This window comes from Synchiropus splendidus, chromosome 1 (assembly GCF_027744825.2).
Source record: "Synchiropus splendidus isolate RoL2022-P1 chromosome 1, RoL_Sspl_1.0, whole genome shotgun sequence".
NCBI lineage: Eukaryota > Metazoa > Chordata > Actinopteri > Syngnathiformes > Callionymidae > Synchiropus > Synchiropus splendidus.
This window is the reverse complement of record NC_071334.1, coordinates 17,504,337-17,530,340: the sequence shown is the minus strand read 5'-3', so window position 1 is coordinate 17,530,340 and position 26,004 is coordinate 17,504,337. Positions and strand designations below refer to the sequence as shown.

Sequence of the window (26,004 nt, the reverse complement as noted above, 5' to 3'; positions counted from 1 at the left end):
TGCCACATTTTTGGCTGTGTGAGTTCTCAAAATGTTCCTGTATTGCTTTTCAGTGTTTAACTTTTGAATGTGTAATTCTAAAAAAGATCCAAATGATCTGTTCCCCAAGCATGGTGAATATGTCACGCACTTAAGTGTTAATAAATGCCCAAACTATTATTTGCAGCTGCTGCTTGATTCATAGAACCTCAGAACCCGAAACACGTGCACTTCTGTCTGTTCTGTTCACTAATAACAGAGCTGCGGTTTTCAGCAGTGGGGGTCAGATAGAGCTCAGACTTTCAGCAGGACCCCCTCCCGTCCCCCCCACCACCCTCAGGCTGTGGGCCTTGCGGTGTTGGGGACGGAGACGGGCTGCGGCAGGGCTTCAAACCTTTCTGCCAAACCAGCAAGGGTCAGGTCTGCTTCACTCTCATCCAGGAAGTCAGGTCCTAAATCATTTTCCACTTCATTACAAACAGGCATTCGTTTTTCTTCACCCCTGCCCACCTCTGTTACGAGTGGATGCAAGCTTTACTCATGTCTTTGAGAGAATGTTTGCCTCCAGTGATGTCACCCGGTGTCGTGATATGCACTCGACTCCTGGTTGTCTTGAAGCATTCCCCTGTCAGAGACTCATTCACTCTTACACGCTGTGAGGCCCTCCGGTTGATTGATACAGACAACAACTGTGTGGCTGCGTTTATTACACAAAGCTATTGCAAAGTGTGGTGAGTCACCTCTTCTTTTGTTGATGGGATCAATGTCTCAAGAGCTTCTGGTTGCAAACGAAAGTAGACAGGTTATTTACATGGTCCAATGTGGAGACGCCTTTGATGCACAACGAAATTCACGATGATCTTCAGAGATATAACATAAGATATAAATAAAAATGTCTTAAATAAAATAAGTAGTTTGGGTGAATTTGACTTAATTTCCACCTGCTGCAGCTATTTACTAATCTGGTTTACAAGAAGAAATTATTGAAATAAAATGAATTCCAGTCCAGGTTTGTTTTGTTTGTGAAGGTTGGCTTCTCCAGGTGTTGCGGGACTGTTGAGCAATGGATTTGCGTAAGGCCAATGTTCCCCAGAATAAGTGAAATGGTGGCTGTAAATGAGTCCATCACTGAGACGACATCACCATTAGAAAGATCTATAACCTGCTTATTAGCTTTCAGTCTCTCTGTGGTGTGTCATGACAACGGGCCGTATTCATCCTTACCTCTCTCTCCATCCTCCTCCTCTGATGTTGATGCTTTCTCATTACCGTTCCAGACTTCCCTCCCTCTCTTGTCATTCTTCACTCACTCGTGCCTTTTTCTCATTATCATGGCTTCACTGTTTCACTCTTTCCTGTGTCATGTTTCCTCTCTGCAGATGCTGCAGGATGCCCAGGCCTCCGAGGGTCAGGTGGTGGTTCTGGAGTGCAGGGTGCGTGGCAGCCCTCCCCTCCAGGTCCGATGGTTCCGACAAGGAGAGGAGATTTTAGACTCCCCGGATTTTCGCATTCTCCAAAAAAGTAAATCAGTTTTTGTTTTTCTGTTCATTCATGAAAATGTTTGCTGATCATTTTCTTTTTTGTGTGTGTTAAACAGAGCCTCGATCTGCCGCCGAATCAGGTACGTCACAGTTCAGCACGGACAAGCTGCGACATGTTCATTGCCACATCTCAAACTCATTTTTCACAAGCGAATCAGACGAAGTATACAAATACAAGCACTCACGCCATGACAGACACCTGAGCGTGTGACTCAGGGGTTCATGTTCCGCCGGTGATTCACTAAAGTAGCCTCCTTCACCTGCAGCGGTGTCTGCAACTTTCTCTAGGTTTCTATGAGCAGTGAGTCATGCATGACATCACTCACATCTGCCATCAGCAGCCTGTCATGTGTCTTTCTACTGCTCTTTATGTGGGTGACAAATACGACTTTTAATGTGGTTCTTTCAGAGGAGATCTGTACCCTGGTGATTGCTGAGGCCTTTCCCGAGGATGGAGGTCTGTTCTGCTGCACTGCATCCAACCCTTACGGTTCAGTCAACAGTACCTCTCAACTCACCGTCAGTCCAGGTGCGAAAGGAACACTGCTCAGGAACTGTTGTGTCCCTTTGTGGTCATAAAAAAGTCTCATGATGCACTGCAGCTTGTAACAGAACTAAAGAATTTTAATTTAAAATTTTAATATGCAATAGATTCACAATAAAAAGTACACGTGATCAAAATATACAACGTTGTTTTTAGATAAATTGTCGGCCAACATTGAAAATTCAATACCTTGTTTAAGAAAATTTTAACATCCACAGTCACTCTTATCACACATCACATCAAACCCAGTATTTGGGGAGAGATTATTGCCTTGGGGGGAGCCACTGAGTAGTTTCCTCAGCGTGATGTGCTGCTTCCTGCCTGATAGCAAGTCTTGTTCACAGAGGTAGTTCCACATACAAGACTGGGAAAAGTGTCCTGCAAAAGGGTTTGGATAATGGTGTAAAAGGTGCAGGTTTATAAACCAGATTCTGACATATAGACTCTCAGGTCGACTCCTGGTGCTGCAGCCGAAACTGTTACAGGGAGTCAATGAATAGATCTGTCTTTTTCACCTTGGCAATAAAAGGCACCGGTTTTGTTATCATTCAGTCCAATCGGTCTTGTACATTTAGGTGCAGGGATGATGGTCGACGACTTGTAATGTGCTGTAACTGAGTATAATTATACTGCATAATAACAAAACAACAGCATAGAAACACTTTCCTGTTGTAATTTGTGACTCTGTCGATCACAATCTAAGAATCTGTACTACATTTTGCAACAGAGAAATGTAGTAATTGTTAAAGTGTCTTCCATCACATGCTAAATATCATCAACAAACTGATAAGCTACTAAAAATGCAGCTCGAATGGATTTCACTTCAACTACAATCATAAATGGGCCCAGCTGCAGCTGCTGAAGGTCATCTGAAGACATCTTGCGGCCCACAGTCAAACAAAACTTTTCTGTTGTTTATTTTCCCGCAGGAGCCGAGGACTCATCCAGTAATGGCATGTCTGGCGATAACTCAGGTTTTGAGGATGTGGCAGCCTTCCCCCCTCCTCCCCCACCCACAGAGATCAGCCTCCTGGAGCTGCCACCCAAGATGTTGCCACATCCAAGTGCAGAGGCTTTTCATGTGAAGGAACTGGAGATCTGGCCTAGTCTGTCTGTTCTGCCGCCGGTACAGATGGGCTCAGAGGTGACGGACAAGGAGATGGTTAAAGATCCCGTCCGAAATGGTCAACACCCCAAGCCGCCCTCACCTCCACACCCACCTACCAAGACAATAGCACCGCCCACCCCTCCCCCACTGCCTCCGTCTGACCAGTCAACCAGTGCCCCAGGCAAAGGCCCATCCCAGGCTGCGGTAGATCCTTCCCCGCCGCCACCAGGGAAGGTGTCTCCATCATCTGGGAAAGAGGGTCCACCTCTACCCACCAAACCCAAGCCAAAGCTGTGAGTACAAGTTTTCACCCCCTATGTCCTGAGGGCAGGCTGGCGGGAGGCAGACAGTCTCGTGGTCTGTCTGAGGTCTGCTGGAAATGATAGTGTTGTGAACGGGTTAACAGCCCAATCCCAGAGCCGCTTAGCATACAGGCGTGACTCCTCCCTTCATTTTGAATGCCAGCTGCTGCCTGTTGCCGGCTGTAACAGATCCATGTGGCTTTTGCTGGATGGCTCCTATTGTTCGCCTGGTAGCCAGTTCACTGTGATGGTTTTTACCTTTCTGAGGAGATCAGATTATCACTGTTGTGGGGAGTTATTTGAAGGTCGAATGGCTCTTCGGGTCCTGCACTTTCAGATGTCTGAGCATGCTATTTGTCAGGCTACACTTTAGATGTGACAGCGGCAGTAGGAGGCAATACTTGACAAGTTAGACTTGGTTGCATTGCTCAGCATGTGTGCTTGACTTGGTTTCAGCTGATGGCAGATGCAGCATGTGTGTGTTGACTCACAGGTTATGACTTGTTAATTCTCTGCTTCCAGAGCTGAGATTATAGAGGAGGAGGCAGAAAGTTGCAGGTAAATATTTGCTTGCCAGGATGATGCTCTGGATGTGATTGGAGATCATGCATCAGGATTGGCTCGATTGTTCCTCAGCAAACATGCTGGATTAACTGTTTGTCATCTTTCAGCTGATGTTCACTCACACAAAGAAAATGTTAGGCAGCATAGTGACATCAGAACGTCACTATATTCTGTGTTCACAGACACAGAGTTAGATGTATTTAGAGTGTACATAGTGCAGTGAAGCATTTTAAAGTCAGTGTTATGCCTGTTTCCTGTTACCTCACATCAGTGACTGTTGGAATCTCCAATACAGTCACCAACATGATTAAATAGTCTAAACCTTTAAATGTTTTTTTTTAACCTTGAAAGGCTGCTTTTTATCCACCCATTATTTGCCAAGTCATGCCTCATCTTCTAAAATAATTCCAGTATGTGGCAAGAAAGGAAATGTGAATCTCTCATCGGATCATAGTTCTCCTTTCTCCTGACATTCCAAAACCATAATGGGGATGTCATTTCTTCATCTGGTCTTTGGCCAGTTCCTTGTGCTAGAAAAAACAAAAGACATACCTGGAGCTCCTCAACTTCTCTTGTGGCGACTCTTTTGTGAGCTCCTGGTGTTTGACTGAATAGTTTGGTCATCCATGAGAGGCTCAGAGTGGTCCCAGTGGTCTTGTGGAACATTGAAGTAAAAACTGAAGTGGTTTGTCCTTTGGACTTGTAAATGCCTCACTATCACAGGGTTGAATATTGTTGCTATCGTTGCTCATCTAGCTGGATGATGAGGAGTTTCTTCCCAAATAACACAAAGACATGACACTTCTTCTCTCAAAGATTATCAACTGCAATAATGCGAATTCATTTTTGGGTTGCTTTCAACTGTCATACAATAACACAGTCGCTCTTGCTGGCTCCTCTGAAAATTCTTAAAAACAACAAGTTTGGTATTAAACCAGAGTCTGACCTTTGCAGTTTCATGTCAGCCAAGTGGACTTTGAAAATGATGCCAGTGGATTAGTTAAAGTGCATTTTTGCTTCCCACTTTTATATGAATTCTTCATGTTTGGCCATGTGGCCAAATTTTAATAGACTTCATGGAACCTGCCGCTCTTCATATGTACAGTATATTCATCTCAGATAATCACGTTCAGATTTGAATACAATGCATCAAACACTTTCCTCTTTGATCCACAGCAGAATAAGCATTTTACATTTTTATACTCGCAGTAGGGAGCCTGTATACTCCTTCTGTCATGTTTTACACCACCTTTCACAATTTTTTTTAAAACCTCCACAACATTCTGAGCAGGTGCACTGCATTTTGGATGATACCATTGAGATTAGATGAGATGAGATGAGATCCCATTCTGAGACGACTGAATGATGTAACCTTCAACAAATGTCAAAAAAAGAGCTACATAAATTACTGCTGCATCAAACCCCACCTACCTCGGACCTGGGATCGTGTTCACAAATCTAGAATAAATTGTTCTGAACTATAAAGATAAAAGTGGAAATCCGTGCCACGGATCATTTTGCTTGAATAACAGTGAGCTGATGAGTTTTAGGAAGTAGCTGTATTACTTGGCAGCAAGAGGTTCCAGTGAAAATAGCTTGCTTGTTTCTGCTACGCCGGAGGAGAGACGAATGTGGGTCGTTATTTGGGTTTGATGGCAGCATTGAATCCAGACGGGAGGATAAGAATCAAAGGAAATTCTCAGGGTGCGAGCTGAGATTGGCGAGATTGAAGTATGAGCCCACTCCCAGGTCTTTTCTTTTCCATCAATTACAAGGTGTGTGGCTGTGGACCAGCGCTGGTTTAAAACTGAGGAATTAATGTAGCCGTCACTATTTCAAGTAGCGCCCAAAACGCAGGTCCGGTTGTCAAAAGGAATAGACTGAAGGAGAGTCTGGCTGACAAATGAATCGCCAGTCTCAAGGCTAATTCGGGAAAATAAAGTGAGTCGAATCAATTCCAAAAAACAGTATGAAAATAGAAGCCATGACCACAATGGAATAAACATTTAAATACCAATCCAATGGATCTTTTACTATTTACTGTTATCACAGTGCAAATGGTCCCCCGTGCATCATGAGACGTTGCCTGGACCCAACAGACCTCAATTTGAGGATAAAGACGTCAAAATGAGTGTAAATAAGTTTGAGCGTTTCAGAGTCTTGGCTAAGTTTAGTTTTGGATGGTTAGGTTAAGGATGAGAGGCTGGGCAAAGCATTATGGCAATGAGCGGATCCCACAAAGATATAGAGATAGAATGGTGTGTACGTGGTACAAATTGATTTTTGGCAAAGACCAGCTTGTCTGGTTGCTGTTTTCTTGACAACGTTGTGGTTCGTGACCGCTGGATCTCGGTCCTACCCTTGTGAGTAGGTAACATGCTTAGCTGCTGCCACGAGCACACAACTGTGCTGCGTGTGAGCGAGTGAACTCTGTTTGTCATTTGTCTGACACAAACACAGGCCGTAGAGTGAGCACCAGCATGGTTCCATGTAAACAGCCAATTTCTGTGACTCTTATTCCATCACAATTTTCCTTTTGTGAAGCCACGTACTGTTGCTCTCAGGGTTTACTGACTATGTTTGGCATTTCGCACGAAATGCTTGTTGGTGGGCAGAAAAATTGTGCCAAAGACTTTTGTTTGAATAACAGGCTGATCATTTTCTATCACAACTTTGCAATAGCAATAATAATTCATCCTTGAAGACTTCATCTGTACCTTCTCTGCTTAACTGTCCATGTTGTAAGTATTTAGCTGAACGTAATGAATGACATGGAAAGCTACACACAATGCTACATAACAAACTCTTTATGGAATTAATAGGCAGCACATTTGTGATAACTCCAAATCTATTTTCACATTACGAGAATATGCGTCGGAATTGCCCTCCAACAGTCACTGGAACATCAAATCTTATTGTTCTCTGTAAAAAAAAAAAAAAAAAGCCACACATTTGTTACGACTTTACAGACTCACAGTTAGGTAATCTTTCTACATTGAACATAAAAAGAAGTCCGTGCAAGAACACTGTTGTAGGAGATTGAGAGTTTTTTGAAAATGATATTTAATTGTTACTTGTGCTGCGAGGGCCTGGAGCGTTACGCCCACCCAGACATGATCCAACCCTGCAATATAATGCTTTGCCTTTGTAATCATAGTCAATATTACAGTGGACGCGCCTTAAAAGTGTTGCTCGGGCTTGTCTTTTTTGATTTTCCCTATTCTTTATCTTGTTTTGGGGTTTAAAAAACACTGACAGACAACAGATCTGGCTGTTGGCAGCTGAGTCTGTCCTGGCTAAAACTGGTGAGCTATTGTCATCACAGAGAGCTGACAGTTTACACCACATTCATCGATGCACACACACACACATGCACCGTCACACCATGTTTCTAGGGTCCGCTCTTTGCCATAGCCCTTTCCCCAGCCTCTCAGCCTTAACCTAAACATCTAAAACCAGGCCTCTTAGCCAAACATTTTCAAGTTTTAACCATCAAATGTCCCCACAAAGCAAAATTGTCCTCACAGGTAGGTGTGTTTCCAAGAATTGGTCCTCACAAGTATAGCTTAACGGGGTACACGCACACACACAGACATAGAGCTGCTGCTGTGTTGTTTACCAAAACCACAACCACAGATTTGTTGCAGTATTTTGGAGGTATGACGAAGGTTTTATAAAGGATCTTGAAACGTTCCAGCGGGCACCACATAGCCCCGATTTGTCGCATATTTGCAAAGTGACTCAGCACGCTGTCTCAGCAGAGTCTTTGTGTTTATGAGGTCCAAGTCATGAACTCTCTAATGAAGTATTAACAAACACTTTCCTGTCGAGGTGTTGCTTGTGGTTGGAGGGAAAGTGTGAAAACATACATGTGAAAGAACCACAGTTGGACCTGGACGTACAGTAGACTGAGGCCTGTGGTTCACCATCATTTCATGTCTAATTAGAACTGGAAGTGCGGATCAGTGGCGCCTTGAACCAAAGCCATGTTCTTGCTGTGAATGGCAGTTGCATAACAAGTAGAGTGAACATGTTAAGTAAGCCACAAGAGAGCAGGAAACCAGATCATTTCACATCAAACTTCTGAGCTAGTCAGAGATGGGCAGTCCTTAAAAGGACATGGGAGACACGTCAGACCGACTCACCACCAGATTGGTCGGCTCAGCTACAATGACCTGCAAGGAATGGAGAAACTTTCCAAATAAGGAAGGGAGTTATTCCAGCTGACCTCCGTGACAGAGAGGGGGCCGCACAGAAGAGGGGTGCGGGGGGAAAACAGGAGCGATGAAAGGGCACACGCAGGGATGATGGGAGCCGGAGACTGGAGCTTGTGTTTGGGAGTCGACTGAATGGAAACTTGCAGGCTTCAGTGATCCCCTCGCATAAGGCACGCTGTGTTTCCCAGCAAAGCTGCCGAACTAAACACTGATAAATACTCATGTACACACTTCAACACATTGTTTCCGGATGCAGACCATCAACCCCTGATTAGATCTTGGCACTGCTGCTGCTGGTGAGTGTGTGTGGTCTGGATCAGCGGTGCACAGACGACGGTCGGCAGAAACGGTGAGCGACTGCGAAATGAAGCAAACTCACCAGCCTTACAGTACTCCTGCTGTCATGAGTGTGCATGAGTGGCCCGTCGGTTCTACTTGAAACTGTTTTCAGAGTTGTGGGTCTACCGCTTCCCAGTGTTTCATCTCAGGTACAACTTTGTTTCGCCATCTACCAATTATGTCTATATCCGCTCCTGAAACACTTTCATCTGTGATCAGACTAGCCGTGACTCACTCAGTGAGGACAGAGTGTACAGCCGACTGCAGGTTAGTAACTGCGTCTGGCTTGTCTGTCACTGACTCCATACGGGGAATGACTCACACTCGGGGACCCTAATGACCCTTTAACCTTTCAACAAATAGTTGCTACACGCAGACTCTGATGACTGCACGTCCCCAGCCCGTCAACACTCTGACTCATCAGCCTCTTGGAAAATGCACTTTCTCCTAAAATAGAAGGATTAGCTAAAGCAGCCCTGAATAGAGAAGTTTGATCACAAGTTTTATTGATAACATCAAGGAGTGAAATCAGCGCTGCATACTTGTGGCTGGGTTAAACTCTGGTGTTACATAAAACCGTTCCGACGCAGCCAGTCAGGATTGTGTTTCTGAGGGACATAAAGTGTGTTTTCTGTCCCAGAGATTTCTCACTCCTCTGTCAACCGTTTGTATTATTCACCACTGATTGTTTCTTTTCAAACAATGGCCACCTGAGCACACAGGTATTCGATATGGGTGTTTTCTCTGTCAGAAGTGGAACAATATGTGAGTGAGCTCTTATTCTGAAATGGGTGGGACTTCAGCTGGTGCTGAGCTTTTATTGTGAAGCTCGAGCGCTCTCAGACAGACTGACTCATGCAGGGGGAGAGAGAGCGTCTGCTGCTTTCTACGTCTGTCTGCTCCTCACACTATATATGCTGCTCATACCTGCCTCCGCCGTGACTGTCCGCTGCTCCACATCTGCATCAACATAAAAGGTAGATCAACTTCTTTATTCATTTCTTCATCTTAATCCAAATAGTCCATTATAATCCTGGAATATCTAGAAGTGAGATTTGAGTTTCTGACTGTTTGGTCTCTGGACGTGTCCATGCTCATGAGTCAGTTTGTTTGTGGAACCACTGGGATTAGTTATCACTACAGGACTGGTGAGAACTTGTGAGCCTGTCTTGGCTGTTACTCTTTCACTAACTGTCTTCACTTTTTGCTCCCTCTTCCTCCTCCTCCTCCTCCTCCTCTCCTACTGCTAATCCCATTTGATGGCAACGTCTGTCCCACTCCAATCCACTGAAGAATGTCTCCAACATTCCGTCTATTGAGAGAAAAGAACTCACAGGAGGAACATTTTAGAGAAAAGTAGAAGTTCTGACCTAAATTTCTGTGAGAAATATGATTCCTGGAATCTGTTTTTTTTTTTTTTCAAGTAAAGAAAGTAGGACAAGGAGAAAGTGGGTGAACTTTTGGTGTGGCTGCATGAGGGGAAAACCTCAGTGCTGCGTTTTAAAGGACAGGGAGAAAGAAAAACAGTCTGGTTCTATTTTATGTGGTGTGTGTGCAATTAGAGCCCAAGAGGAGGAGTAGGAGGTGGTGGTAGAGTTGGGGTACAGACCTCGACAAGGGGGTGAAACTAAGTCAAGGATTCTGGGGAACAAAGGCTGAGAGGGAAGAGGTGAATGAATGGTAGTGCTGACAGACCAGGTCTTCATATGAGGGACAGTGTGGCATCACAGGCGCCCGTCAGGGGGACTATATTTTTCTCAGCTTCTCTGGAGAAAGCAGATGGAAACAGATGTGGAGAGGAAGGGGAGTGATTCTACTTGTTTCGTTATTAGCAACAGTAAAGGGCTCAAAGACTTCCTCACTGGTCGGGTTGTGTTCACCTCAGACTTAAAGCAACAAATCTGTCATCAGACATTCACACATCGTCTCTAGCCGGAGGCTTCTGGTTGACTGACAAGGCTGAGCCATCAATGATGTAACGTTTTGTCGTGGTCCAGGTGTGTTCAGGTGCAGCAGTCAGTCTACAGGGTACATTCGCTCATTGTATAAATGAATTAAATACGCATTATTCAGTTATTATAATAATAATAATTATTAGTAGTAGTAGTAGCAGTGGTATTACTACAACATACAAGAAGAAAGACATTTCATAGGAGGTCAGCCTCTCCATTCTCAAAACCAAATGTCCTCATTTTAATGTTAAATAATGTCTTTGCTGTTATTACTGTTACTAAGCCACAGGTGATTCCAGAAACAAACACAGAGCTGTGAAATGCAAACACACAATGTGTCTATACACACTGACAGAAACCAGAACTCCCACTGAGTCCATCCATTGTACATTGTGCTACTCGGCCCGCACTCATGGTGACCTTCACACCTCTGTCCCTTGTTGTTTTTTTCGTCTTTATAAACACCTATTAGTGATGATGTACCCTCATGCACTTCCTATTCACCCTGCCGTCTTTTCCGGTCATCTGTCTCCTCTGCAGGCCTGTCACCAAGAACTGGATTGATGGCAGAGGAGTAGATGAAATGACCTCATGAAGCACAGCTGTAGTGTTGTTTTATTGGTGCAAGATGCTATTGGTAAAGCTCACAGTGGCCTTTATGAGGCCGTCAAGCACGCTTTCAATTACGTTTCTGTCATCTGGCTCTGTTTTTGGGAAGCAAGTGTCTCTTAAAAAGTCTCTTCCAAAGACCAAGACTTCTGCAAAGCTAATGGGAGCGGGGAGCTGTGTGACGGATAGAATGGCTATTCCTCACTGCAGCTTTGTGGGCCAGTTGGCTCGCACCAGAACAGCAAAACACAGCACTGTTGGCATGACGACAGCGGTACACTTCCCTCTTAATTCAGTCTCGCTCCGCCACAGAGGCAAAGAAAGGACGGAGTGATGGAGGCCCAGTAGAAGGTCTGCTATACCTCTTAAGACAATTGTAGATGCTCTCTACTCATCCACGCAGGGATGGAGAAGTTTGGCACTGTCCGTTGCACAGCTGCAGACCAGACAGGACGTATCATGTCTAAGAAGTGACCATTTTCTGCTCATACATATCTATCCACTGGAGACGCACCTCATTCTGGATGTTAGATAAGAGTGACCCAACAGAAGGTGTATATCTCTGAGTCCATCACACTGGCTGGACTGACTCTTTGTTGGCCCAGTATCCACTCACTGTTACCACATGTCTCTCTCTAATATTGTTGTTGTTGCCTTGTTTACATCGTGCTGATCCTATAAAACTGGAAAGGCATTGGGATTGCACCAAGCCACCCATTTTCACTCTTTCTGTGATTTCAGTATAATTGTCCTCCATGTATTTAACCTCTATAAGTCACTTTAAATATATCTTCAGGGGGCAATGTGCGCAATTGGACAGCAGCTTGCAGTAATGTTTAGAAACTACAGCATTGAAGGATGAATGAGAAAACACCTTGTGAAAGTTGATATATTTCAGTGATTTGAATGTGTATTGTGTTTTATGAAGTGCTATTCTTTTTACCGCAGCCAGTCATGTGACCCCAGAGTAATAGAAATGAATGGGGAAATATCTTTTAGACTTGATCAAAACTGGCCATTACTTTTTCATCTCATTGTCCATTGTCCACTGAAATGCGGTCACTCATGCTGATGTTGCATAATCACAGACTGTGACACCATGTTGTCCAGCCCAAGTTTATAGTGAGCCAGAGCTTGTTTTGTCAAAGCAAACAACACCATGTTTGGAAATGTCAAAAAAGGATAAAACACAATCAGCACGAGGGAGAAGAGGAGCTTGCTACCTTCCTAGTGGTTGGTGTAACATCCAATTCTTTGGATTGAAGGTGTCAGACACAAAGAGAAACTCAAACCTGTGAGGTCCTCCATGGTGAGAGAAAGTAATAGCGCCGTGTCGCGGAGAGAAGGATGAGGCCAAGAGGAAATGAAGAGTGTTTCCTCTCAGCTGGAGCCAGCAGGCAGGGTGCTTCTGCCTGATGTTAGGAGAACACAGCCAAAAAAGGAATCAGACTGCTGCTGCGAAGGGCTGCCAAAGTATTCCAGTAAAAGCTCTCTTTTGCCGAAGGTCTGAACAGGAGGTCAGTGGGGAATGTAAAGAAAAATGTATACAGAGCCAACGGAGCAGACGGAGGCTCATGTGGCGTTTTAGCCAGAGGAGCTGAGGGTTCTGAAGAGATGACAAGACGTTTCATGTCAAAGCGGTGGTGGTTCAGTCCCTCTGTGTTAAGGAGCTGGCACGAGAACTTGTTCAGCTCGCACATGCTGTTTGAGTTTGAGAACGTATGGGGGACAAAGACAGGAATCTCGCTTGCCTTTTTGCAGGTGAAAAATAGGCTTATGATTGTCCAACATCTGGTGAAGATTAAGACACTGAGTTTGGCCTTGTGGACAGCACGCACCACTGGGATGTACCGGGACTGTAAAGAGCTCATCAGTCTCACATAGCTCAGCGCTCGGAAGGTTTGGAACGCCATGTGGGGAGCAGCTAGAAAACCAGGGCCATATTGTCTTGTGTCTCACTGATGGTACGGAGTAGCATTTCCATGATCAGTTGTTTCAGACTACAATCACATGACAAGCATGAAGCCCCGCCTCTACGGAGACAGCAGCCTCGAACCCTCCCTTAATAGAAGAGACGTGGAGCTTACTGTGTGTGACTTAGCCACATATTCCCAGACACACTCTCTGAGTCTGTTCTCAGCCGTTCAGCAACAAGAATTCTTTTCACAGGAATTCCTCAAAACTGCTGACTCCTTGACTGGACTTGATGTATTGTCAGCATGCGGACTATTTAACAGGTCTTTGTTAGAAGCTGCATGCTGATAACCTATCAGTCCAGGCGTCTGGTGCTGCGGTTTCCTTCTCCAAACACTCAATCCTGGTTTGCGTGTTGCCATGAAAGGGCTGTGGGCTTTAACATGTGTTTACTTACACGTTTGCTGTTTATTATTAGCTCGTCCATCTCCAATAGTCATATCACACAATGTCTCCCCAAAGTTCGACAGGCTTTTGTGCCGTGCGCTGGTTATATGAAATGAACTGAAGTCACTGCCAAGCTCACCCACTGTGCTGTAAATCTACATCTGCTGAGGGGATGGATGCTTCATTGGTTTTCTTTTTGAAACAAGGCGGCCGATCATCTTTAAATTATTTAAGAGTGAATGTTTCTATTGTTGCTCTTCCTTCCTCCAAATGTCTGATTCACATCTGGAATCCAAAGACCGTTGCTGGACAGAGACCAGATCATTTTGTCATGCAAAAATGAGAAACAGGCTCATTGTAAACATGTCCCAAACCATGTGTATGACCTCATGAATAGCAAGTCAACCGCTCCCCCTCCCCCCACCGGAACCTGTGGCAAAGTTTTGGTGTCACTGACGATGTCTTTGGTCTCGCAGGAACGCGGCTCAGCTGAAGCAGCTGCAGGAGCAGATTCTGTTGGAACAAGAAGCAGCCGTCTGGCAGCAGCAACAGGAGCTGCAGGAAGTTCCACCTCCGCCACAGGAAGAAGCATCTCCCGCCCCACCCTCTCCACCTCTCCCTCCTCCACCCTCCTTTCAGGAGCTGGAGACCAGCGCCACCATGCAAGCAAGCACCTTCAACTACGCCCGGCCCAAGCAGTTCATCGCTGCCCAGAATCCGGCATCTGGCAGTTTCGTCACCCAGTCTTCGGGGTCCTCAGGGTCCAGTCTGTCGTCCCCTTTGTCGCCCACCACCTCACACAAACCCTTCAACAGGGTCACGATGCCACCTACCAGCAAGGCATCTAGTGTTGAATCTCCAAGTTCCCCATCCTTTCCTCCTCCACCACCACCTTTCTTGAGCTCCAGCAACTTGTCCTCACCGTCAGGACCCGCCCAAGACTTCCCCCCACCACCCCCTCCACCGCCTCCGCCTCTCTCCATGTCACCAGCCAGCTCGGATGTGTCCTCACCATTTTCCTCTGTGCCACCTTCTCCGGCCTCCAGCTTTCTGTCCTCAGTGTTGCCCACCACTCCTTCCTCTCCTGCGAGTCCCACAGTCAATGCTCTTGGTCTGCCTAAAGGAAACGGAACTGTGTAAGTATCCTGGACCAACTACATTAGCCGGTCTTCATCTCTCTATTTGCTCAATCAGACCTCCATTTTTAAGGTCACAGAGGTGTGGCCTACATTTCTATTTCTAAGCCAGTCCACCATGGACCTCAATATCTGCCCTCCTGAAGGGTCCACATTGAGGGCGATTATCCTCCTAGTTTTTTCTCCTCCATCAACGACATTCCACTCTTTCAACTCTTTGCCAGTCATTTTTCATCAGGCTGTAACTCAGCCCTGCATTCCTCCACTCATCCTGGCATTCCCCGCTGAACTGTAGCAGATAAGACGACCACTGGTGGAATGCCATGCCGGACAAGTCCAGATAAGAGTGGACAGGAGGGCGCAAAGTAACAGGAGTGGAGAGAGGGGTTGAGGGTTGATGTGCGTCACAAAGCAATAACCTTGAGTGTGTGTGTGTGTGTGTCTTCGTAGCAAAGCGTTCCCCAGGAAGTCCTCAATCACCAAGACGCCGCGCATCGCCTCTGACTCGGACATCCAGGGTTCGAAAGATGCAGTCATCCAGGACTTGGAGCGAAAGCTGCGCTTTAAAGAGGAGCGCATGAGCAATGGTCAACAGGTGTGTTGCTTACTTCCACCTCCGTGTGTCTGCAGGCGGCTTTAACAAAGATTAACAAGCATTCCTGCGTTCATCCATAAAACCCAAACCATTCAAGCAAATTTAAAACGTTTGTTCTCATATTGTACTCAGTGACGTGGCGGTCAGCTGACCGTGTGTGTGTGTGTGTCTGTACGTGTGTTCTGCGACTCACGCACTAACCCCCACTGACCCCCATAAACCTGCTTCCAGAGGTTAACCTATGAGGAGAAGATGGCGCGCAGACTGCTGGGTGCTGACAACGCCGCCACAGTCTTAAACACACAGGAAACAGAGGAGGAGCCGCTCACGCAGGTACTTTATCAGACTGAAACACACCTGAGGGGGGGGAACTCCCAGCTAAGCAACACTCCATAACACGCACAAACAGGCGTGTTTCTCACATAAATCAGTTGCATCTTAGCATGTGTTTGGCACAGTCCCACCACTCACATCCACTGCACATCTCTGCACTGCAATATTATGGGGTGTAAACACTGTAAATGGCATCATAAAAGAGGCAGGATTAAGCAAACCTTCTCGCAGCCAGGTTCCCCAGGGGTGTGAGAGAGCTGCACACTTCTGAATGACTTTTAAAGATTATTACAAATTGAGTTTGTGATTAGGATTAGAAGAAAAACCGCATAATGCTACAGTGAATCGTAGCTTCCATCTTGTTGTGACGGTTGTCTGTTAAGTTGGCAAATCATTTACAGGATGCAGTTTTCTCTCATCATTTGATATTTTAGTGCATGAGATTGGCCAGATGATTGAACACAGGGGGCAGCAGTGAGTATCCTCATGGAGTTATGAGGATAAAAAACTGGGCTCTCAGTCTCTCACTTCATGGTCAAAATATGGCGTTGGTGATGGAAATACATCACACAGGTGGTGACACCTTACTTTCTTCACCCAGAGACTGAGTGAGGAGGTCAGTGGTCAGCCAGAGACTCTCATCCCTCTCTCATGAAGCCTCACCAGATAGACACTGCTCTTGATCTCATATCTGGCTTTGGAACATCGCAGTTGGCGAATGTGACCAGGAAAAATGACTTCAGGGTGTCCAGGGCACTTCAACCACAGAGTTGAAGGTGCAACATGTTGATCAGATATACAGATGCTGTTTGTTACAATGGAATGCTGGTATAGAGACATCCTCTATGTGCCCAACAGCATGTGACGTTTTGAGCATGATGGTGCTGCATGGAAATGTCATGACAGTGTGGCACTTGCTTTTTGTGACCGCCACTGTTCTTACACTTCATAACTGTCACAAAGCACTGTGTGAGTGGTTAGATCACAATGGTGGTAAGTTGGAGCAGAGAAACAGATAAATCTTCCTATTTTCTCCCCAAACAGGAAGAGCCCACTTCAGAGTCTCACCCTCAAAAGGTTCAAATCATTTACTGCTCTCACTCTCAAGTAGAAATGCAGGTCACGGGCCACTCACACGCTTCAGCAGAAGGATATTTGCGCGGTCACACGATGTGTCGAGTATGGTTGTTGATAGCAGTGACTGGGTTCATTCGGACGTGGAGCATGTGGACACATGCATGCTCGGCTGTGTGGTCTCCTGCAGCTTGATTTTAGATTAAAGTTGGACTTTAATCTGCGAGCAGAGTGGAGCAGGAAGTGTATTTAAAGATTCATGCTTCAGCAGTCATAGCCAAGTGCAGGATAAGTGCTGGTTGTGCAGCTGTGTGCGAGGCCTGTTATTATGTTTGCCGTGTGTCATCAGACCATGCTGCTGTGCAGATGTTCCCTCTGGTGTTGAGAGACTGAAGCAGATGGCGAAGGAGTGTGTGCTAAAGTTCAGGTGATTTCCTGCGTCTTCTTAGTGTGTCTTGGTCCCACAGGAATACAAGGTGTCCAGCTTCGAGCAGCGTCTCATCAGTGAGATCGAGTTCCGTCTGGAGCGCTCTCCGGTCGAAGAGTCTGACGACGATGTGCAGCACGATGAAGACTCGGCCGGCCAAGGCGTGGCGCCGTCCTTCAACCAGAAACTCAAACACTACAAGGTCTTCGAGGGCATGCCTGTCACTTTCTCCTGCAAGGTCAACGGAGACCCCAAACCAAAGGTGGGCCTTCCTTTCAGGCAAATGATCTCCAGCACGCTCACGCAGCTCCTGATAAGAAGTGTTAAGCAAATATTTGGCTATCTAGGAGTCTGCATGCGTGGCAGCAGAGGGATGTTGAATATGGTGCAGATTTATTGGAGCGCTCCACGCAGCGATAAGAGAAGGTCACGCTGGCGTCTGACTGAGCCCACGTTAATGATACGGTGACGACAGTCGGCTGGAAGGAGTGATGACAAAAGGAAAGTCAGGAGGGCAGACGCAACAAAAGAGTAGCTCTGTGGATTAAACCCACGCTGCTGGGTGTTTCTCGCCTCTGTGGCTCCTTCAGAGAAAAATAGTTTTACGTGATCATTAGCTCAACTGTCATCAAGGTGTCACGTGTAAAACTTGAAACGTGGACCACAGTATTGGTGGGTGATGAAGCAAAAGCTGAGAAGCATTTGATGCGAAACACTGTTTCTCATTGTTTTCGAGGGTGGTGAAGGTTTGAAGTCTGACTTGATCCCGCCCCATCTTTGTTTAGGTCTACTGGTTCAAGGATGGAAAGCAGATCTCCAAGAGGAGCGAGCACTACCGGATCAGCCGGGACTCGGACGGAACCTGCTCTCTGCACACGGCTGCAGCCTCGCTGGACGACGACGGCAACTACACCATCATGGCAGGCAACCCCGAGGTACATCCCAAATCTCCTCATCATAAAACAACATGGGCTTAATTCAGCGCCTGTGAGTCAGAGAATAATGAGCATCCTGTTATAATCTCCCTGTGGAGGAAGAAGGCGGAGAGGAAATCAGTAAAAATCCACCAGAGGGTCAAAAGTTGATGTGCTCCGTGCCAGCTGACGGCCTCTCCTTCATTTCTCACATCTGTTCGTGCTGATGTGGAGGGTTGACTTCCCGTCTCTCACAGGGCAGGGTGAGCTGCACCGGCAGGATGATGGTCCAGGCGGTGAACCAGCGCGGCCGCAGCACCAGGTCCGCTCCCGGACACATGCGCAGGTGAGAGTTTATGGCCCGGGTCTGGTGCACACATGTGCCTGTTCTGTCTCACACTGCTCTGTTGCCGGCTGCACCACACCTGCTAATGAGAGGCAACATACTGAGCTTGAATATACACTCTGTATGCATGAGGTGGAGAACACACCGCAGATCGCAGACTGTCAGGTGGCGAATGCCCCCAGGCACTTAGAACCCCACCTGTCTTCTCTTATCTCCTCGACGCTCGCTGCTTAGATAAGAGCTCATATGTTTAGGGTTAGAGGAGACGTCTGGATAAGAATCAGTGTCTCCCGTCTTCCCCCCCCCACCCCCATCACTCTCATGCAGGAAGAGTGGTGATGTCATTGTTGGTATAGTCAGAGATTTGCCGGCGGCATTAGACGGTCAGGAGGGACACGTTGAAGGGGGATCGTCAATTGTTGCTGGAGACAGTGCTACAGATCAAAGTGACAGGAAATACGCAGAAATCATCCAACCATAAATGAAAATGTTTCATATTTATGATTCAATGCTGTTGCCCAACTGGATACACTCTCAATGTTACCGTCCAGCACGTTCGCTACTTTAGCTTCAGCTACATGTCACCTGAGAAAAGTGTATCCATTCAATATTAAATACACATGAATTAATGAAGCACAGTGTTATCTTGGCTCATGTGTCAACATTTTCCCTATATTCATTATTAAATGCTGGGAAATAAGGCGACTCATTTGTTTATATTTGTAACATTAGCTTAACTGTAAGATTAAAGCTGAATTTTCTTACATCAATGAAAGTCGATAAACAGCTCAGCTGGTCGTGTGGTTGGACTGAGAGGTTGCCGGTTCGATCCCGGCTCCTGATGTGTTTGCGTCCCTGAGAAAGTTCGCTCCTGGCGGTTCAGATGGCGCCATCAGTCTATAAACATTCCACATCCATCTTGTCTTCCCCCCATCCATGTTGTTGATTCATATTTTCTATCATGGCCAAGGCCCAGGTCCCGATCCAGAGACAGCGGGGACGAGAACGACAACATCCAAGAGCGTCACTTCCGTCCCCACTTCCTGCAAGCACCCGGTGACCTCATAGTCCAGGAGGGTCGACTCTGCAGGATGGACTGCAAGGTGAATCAACGTTCACGTCTCTTGCTTTTGACTTCAGTCTCAACCAGTCTGTGTTCACTTTAGTGTTCAGACCGTGCTTTGATGACTTTGACTGATCATGTGGAAGATGGGGAATCGAATTTGGAAATGCAAGCTGGTCTCCTTGCTGCCAACAATCATTTTCCCATCCTGTGTAGTTTCCTCAGGGAATTAAAAACTAGAGCGCACGCAAGGCTTCATCACCTCACTGAGCATGTCGTTGGCTCATAAAGCCAGTGTCCGATATCAAGCCAAAAGTTCTACTGCTAAGGTTATTAAGAAAAAACAGAAAAACAAATGGCTCAGAATAAACCACTGTCCAACTAAAGTCTCCATGTTGGATATTAATGTTGGGGATGTTCGCGGAAAAGATGTGTTTTTTGTGCCAAGTTTCCATGCAATTTCTATTTATATCTCAAGGCAGAAAGTGTGTCAGGTTGAAGTTTTAGCTGAGCAGTGAAGCACACAGGCATCCACAGCAAGACAAGCCTCCGCCAGAGCTGTTGATCTAGCAGAAGAGCGTCACAGTGGCTGCATGTGGACAGACAAGTCTTCTGTGGTGTGTTTGTTCCCAGTACTGACAGTGTTTCTGCAGGTCAGTGGCCTGCCCACCCCTGACCTCATCTGGCAGCTCAACGGACAAACCATCCGCCCAGACTCCTCCCACAAGATGCTGGTGCGGGAAAACGGCGTGCACTCACTGGTGGTCGAGCCGGTGACAAGCCGGGATGCAGGCATCTACACCTGTATCGCCAGCAACCGGGCCGGCCAGAACTCCTTTAACCTGGAGCTGATAGTCGCAGGTAAAGATAACACGCAGTCAACAACAGACTCGCGAGGACGCCAACACGCTCTCTCTCGCTGCTCAGCTAAGGAAATGCACAAGGCGCCCTCGTTCGTGGAGAAGCTGCAGAACACCAGCGTGGCTGAAGGTCACCCTGTGAGACTGGAGTGTCGGGTCACCGGGGTCCCGTACCCACAGATCTTCTGGAAGAGAGAGAACGAGTCTTTCACCCACAACACAGACAGAATCAGGTGAGTCAGTCTCTCCCTCAGGTGTTACACTGGACCCCAAGATAGTTCAGGTATTACAGTATATACAGTAATGACACCAAGATGCCATCATCCTTGACATATCCAGACATCAGGATTCATAGATACAACATCAGACATCACATCTATCGGTTATTAGTTACTATTAAAAAATACAACTTAGTTTATATGCACTTTAGTTATATTATATTTATATTGAATATAATTCAATATTTTTAATGGAAGTAATTCAGCAGTCTCCATTTTAATTCCATTTTCCACTGTCCTCTTCTAAAAAGAACTGGTTTAGGTAGCAGTTTGGTAGCAAGGACCATGGTATCAATATGCAGAATAGGTGCTCTTGTATCTGCTGAACTTTAAATGAATACAAAATTGAATCCAGCCATATGTTGTTGAAGCTTTTTCCACAGTGCAAAGTGTAAATATCATCAAGCTTTCATAAAGCAACAGCCCACATCATGAGAATCTTGACATTCAGACATGTTTGATGCTTCATTTGATTGATCATTCTCATTCTGTGTTTGTGGCACGTCCCAGCATGCACCAGGACAACTGTGGCTACCTGTGCATGATCATCCAGCCAGCCATGAAAGAGGACGCCGGCTGGTACACAGTGTCGGCCAAGAACGACGCAGGCATCGTGTCCAGCACGGCTCGCCTGGATGTCCACAGTAAGTCCTTCCCTTCGGGAGAATGAAAGCATCATCTTCAGCTTCTCATGTGAAGCCCCTGTGTCTGCAGCTCAGTGGCAGCAGCCTCACCTGCCCAAGCCCAGGAAGGTGCGTCCTTCCACCAGCCGCTACGCCGCGCTCACAGAGAGAGGGCTGGACGTGAAGGCCGCCTTCTTCCCAGAGTGCAGCCCACTCCCTCCGGGTGGCCTGGTGGAGAGTGACGACCTGTAGAGTCCACCGGGACGTCACCGTGATGGAGTCAAACGGTCCCCCGTCCTCTCCACCAGCAGCCCTGAGACTGGAGGGGAGCTTCTTTGAGGGAACACTGAGCGACATCGCCGAGGTTTTCATAGAAACGTAACACAACCCGAGGTTAAGTCCGCCGGGCGCCATCGAATCAACTGGACCTGTTTACCAGACTCTATCACAAAGTGACCCGATTCAAGTGCCTCTCATGATTGTAAACTGTTTGAATGTGATGAATAACTACACAAGGAGGAAGAGACTGTTTTGGTTTGGAGACGCCGCAGAACTTGAGTTGAAATCTTATAATCAGAAAAGAAAAAGCACGTTTTTTTTGCGACACAAGTGGCAGTGTGGGTGCACGTGTGGGTTGAGAGTTCACATGAGGTCATGTTGGAGGAGCTGAAGGTTTGTTCCAATAACGTCAGCATGGAAGATTCCTTCACCCACAAGTCACAGAGTATCCCATTTATTTTTGTATTCAAGCAGCAAAAACTCTTCTTTTCCCAAAGATTTTGACGTCATTTATGTCAATGTTTTTGACAGACTTTCACTGATAATTCGATATATCTTTCTACAAACATATTAACTGCCTTAAATCACTTCTGGGCTTAACAAACTCACACACTTTCCTTGCATGTTACTCTTGGCGACAGTGCCAAACCTTTACATACCATGTTTTAATGAAGGAGAAGAAGAGGACGTGGAATCAAAAAATATATTTATAGCAACTCTTTCGGTCACCCGAGAAACACTCGCCTGGTTTTGATCGTCTGCTGACTGTTACTGTGTTTGCACATTTTTAATGCCATTCAATGCCTGTATATGGATTCTTCTGATGTTATTTTAGGATATGGACGTTAATAAAGACAAACCTTTTCTGAATAGCGTCGAGTCTTATTAAACGGTTGTTTTCTAATGACGGTTTGTCACAGTGGAATCTTCCATTTTCGCCATTATAAAACATTAATTTGTGGTTTTTGTATTCAAAACAACAAAAGTGATAGCAATACTGACAGACAAGGCAGGCGTGAGCCACAAAGATCTGTGAGCCAAAACGCTTGGATGTGAATAGTACTGTATAATGATGGAGAAAAAAACATGTTGTTGTGTTGTGCGGCTAGTATGACAGGAAGTGAAACAAGTTTCTATGGAATCAAAGATCAAAGTGGCATGAAAAATCCTCAACGTAATGTAAAAAAATGTATCAACCTCATTCTGACGGATGGTGACAACACAAATCTGTAATAAACATGATGTCGGGGGGCACGTTGCCTAATCTCCATTCCTCCTCGCTGCAGGACTGGCCAGTAACTAGACACTGAAAACATTCGGAGCTAAAAATACCCCGTCCCCGACCCCCACCACATTCATTTCCTCCAGCTGCGGCGCAATGTGCGCGGCCCCTCCAAGAGTCAGGAGAGAGGCGACGCGCGGGCTGTGAGGGGGGTCTCACTGGAGGACCAGACGTGATCACTGTGATCACTGTGACCAGTGAGGCGCTGGTCGCTGTCATGGAAAAAGACCAGCCGTGTAAATCTAGAGGTTGGATTTAAGACCCCCGGGTGCAGAGGTCTGAGGCGCAGCAGACAGTCTGGAGTCAGCAGTGAGTCAGGTGGGTGGGGGGGGCTGAGCCACCAGAGGATGAGTCGGATTGTGTCTGTAAAGCTTCACGTATTGAGAACGGAGGTCACATGTTCAGCTGGAGGCCTCCATCCACAACAAGCACCTGGCCGGTGATGTAGCTGGACTCCAGCAGGAAGCGGACGGCCTGGGCGACCTCCTCTGGCTCGCCGTACCTTCCCAGCGGGATGTTTCGCCGACCTTCGTCCTTCCTCAGCTCCGCAGTCATGTCGGTGTGGATGAGCCCTGCAGGACAGGAGCGTCGTCATGAGCCCGGTCGGCTGTGCAGAGAGGCGTTTGCTCACCAGGGGCCAGCAGGTTGACCCGAACGTGTCGTGAGGCCACTTCTTTAGCAAGTGAACGCGTGAATCCCTCCAGGCCAGACTTTGTGGCGCTGTAGACGCTCTGACCCGTGTTGCCCTTCAGCCCCACGACAGAACCTGCAGACACAGTCGGACGGAGACGCTAGTGCCCATGAGTCACAGCGCGGCTTCAGTCAGCGCTCACCAATGTTCACGATGGCTGCTCCTTGTGCGTGCAGCATGCTCCGCAGCGCCGCCCTGCAGGTCAGCATGGTGCCCAGCAGGTTGGTGTGGAGCAACTGCACCATGTCCTCTGGCTTCATCCTCAGCAGCAGAGCGTCCCTGGAGTGGCAGAGAAATACAGGCAGAAGGCAGCAACAGCCAAGAGCAGGTGGACGCTAAGCACACTCACTTGTTGACACCAGCAGCGTTCACCAGGTAACAGATGGCTCCACAGCTCGTGTGGATCTTTGCAAAGGTCGTCTGCACCTCCGCCTCCTTGGAAACGTCGCAGCCGAACCACATGTGGTCGACTTTCCATTTAAGACAAGACACTTTGTCGATCAAGCCGCAGTAAGCGGGGCAAAAACTGAGTTGAAAACTATTTAGGTGTGAGGAACGTGACGTCACCTCCGTGTAGAGAAGCCACGCACGCTCGAGCTGTCTCTTCATTTCTGGACACCACAGCCACCCTGCAGCCCCGCGCCGCCAGCAGCCGGGACACTGCCATCCCGATGCCCCTGGAGCCCCCGCAGACCACCGCGAGCCGGGACATTCTGGAACCGCACAAATTGCTTCCAAACAAGAACGATTTGACCAAAAAATGACTGAAGACGACAAAAGCACAGGTCACGTTTCAGTCTCTTGGCCTCCAACAAACCGTATTTTCCGGTGCAAATCTAAATTTTAGCGGCCCTTGATATTGAAATGCGATCTACCTGACGTGTCGTGTACTTCAAGAAAGGTTTGGAACTAAAATGACGACGATCAAGAGAGAGCGTTGAAGCTTGTGGCCGCCGCCATGTTGCTTTCCATTGTTGTTGCACTACTCAAAATCGGCCAGTGGATGGCGACATTTGCTCAAAAAACAATTTCCAAACGCGAGAGTCGCACAAAAGTAACGGGAAAATGAATGTGGGAATCTTCCAGAGATGATCCTTACGAACAGACACACCGAACTGGAGCTGGAAAATGGGTTGGTGGATCATTGAAATTAACTTGAAGTATGTACTTGAAGTTCATTTTTGATGTATGCTTGAGTATAAGTATCAGTATTCTCCAGACCACATTCGAGTAGTTTACTGGTAAAAATACTATTTTTATACTTTTACGGACTAAATGAGTAGACATTGGGTTTACTAAGCTACACTTTCCAGTATTCAGCGAGTACACAAGTATATTACTAGCATGCTAAGTATACACTTCTTATCCGCACTTGTGAACAAAGTCTAATTTCAGTTTAACTGCCCATGTTCACAGCACATGCGCCTCACCTACTTGCCACGTGCTTAACTCTATACATATCACCTATGGTTGGCACTGACACTCACGGTGACAGTTAAGTAATAAAATCAAAGTACTAATAAAAAAAACTCAATTAGAACAAAACAATATTGGGGCAAAAGTATATAACAATAACAACAAACGTTTTTCTGCCACCATCGATCCACTCCCATGATCCTTTCCACAGTTTGCTTCTGGATCGCCACAAGAATAATGTATATTATTATGTACAATAATGTGCTTGAAATCCATAGTAGTACACTTGGAAGTTGATTTCTATTCACTGCACTTCAGTGTGATACGTTTAAGTATTTCAAATGTACTTTGTCATAAGTAACTTCAAGCATATTGCCTCAGGTTTAGTATAAAATAAGTATATTCATAGTACACTTCAATAAACTGCTTTCTGCTTACTGCCCTTGTGATATATGAATCAAATGTCATTCTTCCATTGACACAAACCTAAGGTAGAGCAGATTCTGGTGGAAGTTTCTGACGTACTTTGAATTAATCCTATAGTCAGCGAGGGCTTGCGAACCCTTGCTCATGAGTCAGTGTGTACAGGAACCATCTACCACTGCCACCACCTTTGTTAAACAAACAGTAGAGGCATATACACAGGCTTTCAAACGGTTAACTGCAGGTAAGTCATGTATGTTATCAGGGTCGTACATCTTATCAATACATAATGGACTTTTCCGAGGTCATTCCAAATGAGCATGAACAGTCAAGCAACAATTTATTTGGTGATTTTTGTGACCAAAAACCGAATTGAAAACTTCCCAGAAATGATTTGTCATTCAGCAACTTTGATGTTGGGACTCAACTCAAATGACAGAACATTCATGTTAGTAGCTGTGTAATGATGTTTTTTTTTTTTTAAATGAAGAAAGTGGTTTTGCCTTCAGATAAAATGTTGTAAACTTTGTACTGGAAGTCATGGGACTTCACAAGCCGTGTTCCTCCACACTTGCACCGTTCTTAGATTCTCACAGGAAGAAGCACACGCAACTCTATACACATCCTCTGAGGCTCCGAAATGGAAAATGGTTATTTCCATGGCAACACATGCTCCGCAGGGATGTGCACTCATCACAGTGACCTCTGTCCGCCTGTCACTTCCTGTCACATCGCCCTCAAGAGCACA

The 26,004-nt window shown here is 46.3% G+C and overlaps 2 protein-coding genes across 10 annotated transcripts in view; one reads left to right on the top strand and one right to left on the bottom strand.

Moving 5' to 3' along the window:
- Positions 1–22,678, top strand: part of palld (palladin, cytoskeletal associated protein) — a 43,085-nt gene extending 20,407 nt beyond the window's left edge. For 2 of the 7 annotated variants that reach the window (XM_053876609.1, XM_053876616.1), the window contains 17 exons: positions 1,359–1,500; positions 1,577–1,600; positions 1,930–2,049; positions 2,994–3,465; positions 3,997–4,032; positions 13,993–14,652; positions 15,103–15,247; positions 15,479–15,580; positions 16,625–16,657; positions 17,122–17,343; positions 17,867–18,016; positions 18,253–18,341; positions 19,312–19,444; positions 20,058–20,265; positions 20,332–20,497; positions 21,053–21,186; positions 21,257–22,665. In XM_053876609.1, coding sequence (XP_053732584.1) covers positions 1,359–1,500; positions 1,577–1,600; positions 1,930–2,049; positions 2,994–3,465; positions 3,997–4,032; positions 13,993–14,652; positions 15,103–15,247; positions 15,479–15,580; positions 16,625–16,657; positions 17,122–17,343; positions 17,867–18,016; positions 18,253–18,341; positions 19,312–19,444; positions 20,058–20,265; positions 20,332–20,497; positions 21,053–21,186; positions 21,257–21,417 — 2,997 coding nt within the window. In that variant the 3' untranslated portion in view covers positions 21,418–22,665. Of the gene's footprint in view, positions 1–1,358; positions 1,501–1,576; positions 1,601–1,929; positions 2,050–2,993; positions 3,466–3,996; positions 4,033–9,153; positions 9,572–13,992; positions 14,653–15,102; positions 15,248–15,478; positions 15,581–16,624; positions 16,658–17,121; positions 17,344–17,866; positions 18,017–18,252; positions 18,342–19,311; positions 19,445–20,057; positions 20,266–20,331; positions 20,498–21,052; positions 21,187–21,256 lie in introns of those variants that run through there. The other 5 variants (XM_053876572.1, XM_053876601.1, XM_053876592.1 and 2 more) reach the window with 5 other exon arrangements.
- Positions 21,453–24,389, bottom strand: cbr4 (carbonyl reductase 4). Of its 3 annotated transcripts, none has more exons than XM_053876640.1 (6): positions 24,293–24,389; positions 23,985–24,148; positions 23,767–23,887; positions 23,560–23,696; positions 23,358–23,492; positions 21,453–23,298 (listed from the first exon to the last, which is right to left on the bottom strand). In XM_053876640.1, exons 2-6 carry the CDS (start codon positions 24,127–24,129, stop codon positions 23,120–23,122), a joined length of 717 nt encoding a protein of 238 aa, XP_053732615.1. In that variant the 5' UTR covers positions 24,130–24,148; positions 24,293–24,389; the 3' UTR covers positions 21,453–23,119. The 3 variants fall into 3 exon arrangements, with proteins under 3 accessions (XP_053732615.1, XP_053732625.1, XP_053732633.1); XM_053876650.1 differs by having other exon boundaries at positions 23,985–24,181; positions 24,293–24,384; XM_053876658.1 differs by having other exon boundaries at positions 23,985–24,130; positions 24,293–24,364.
- Between the last annotated feature and the right edge of the window lie 1,615 nt (positions 24,390–26,004).

Bases quoted from the DNA above. Each gene is read 5' to 3' on its own strand.
- cbr4 (XM_053876640.1), bottom strand. From the start codon at position 24,129: ATGTCCCGGCTCGCGGTGGTCTGCGGGGGCTCCAGGGGCATCGGGATG. The intron at 23,888-23,984 runs GTGACGTCACGT...TTAAATGGAAAG, and splicing joins CGTGGCTTCTCTACACGGAG to TCGACCACATGTGGTTCGGC. The intron at 23,493-23,559 runs GTGAGCGCTGAC...CTGTGTCTGCAG, and splicing joins AGCAGCCATCGTGAACATTG to GTTCTGTCGTGGGGCTGAAG.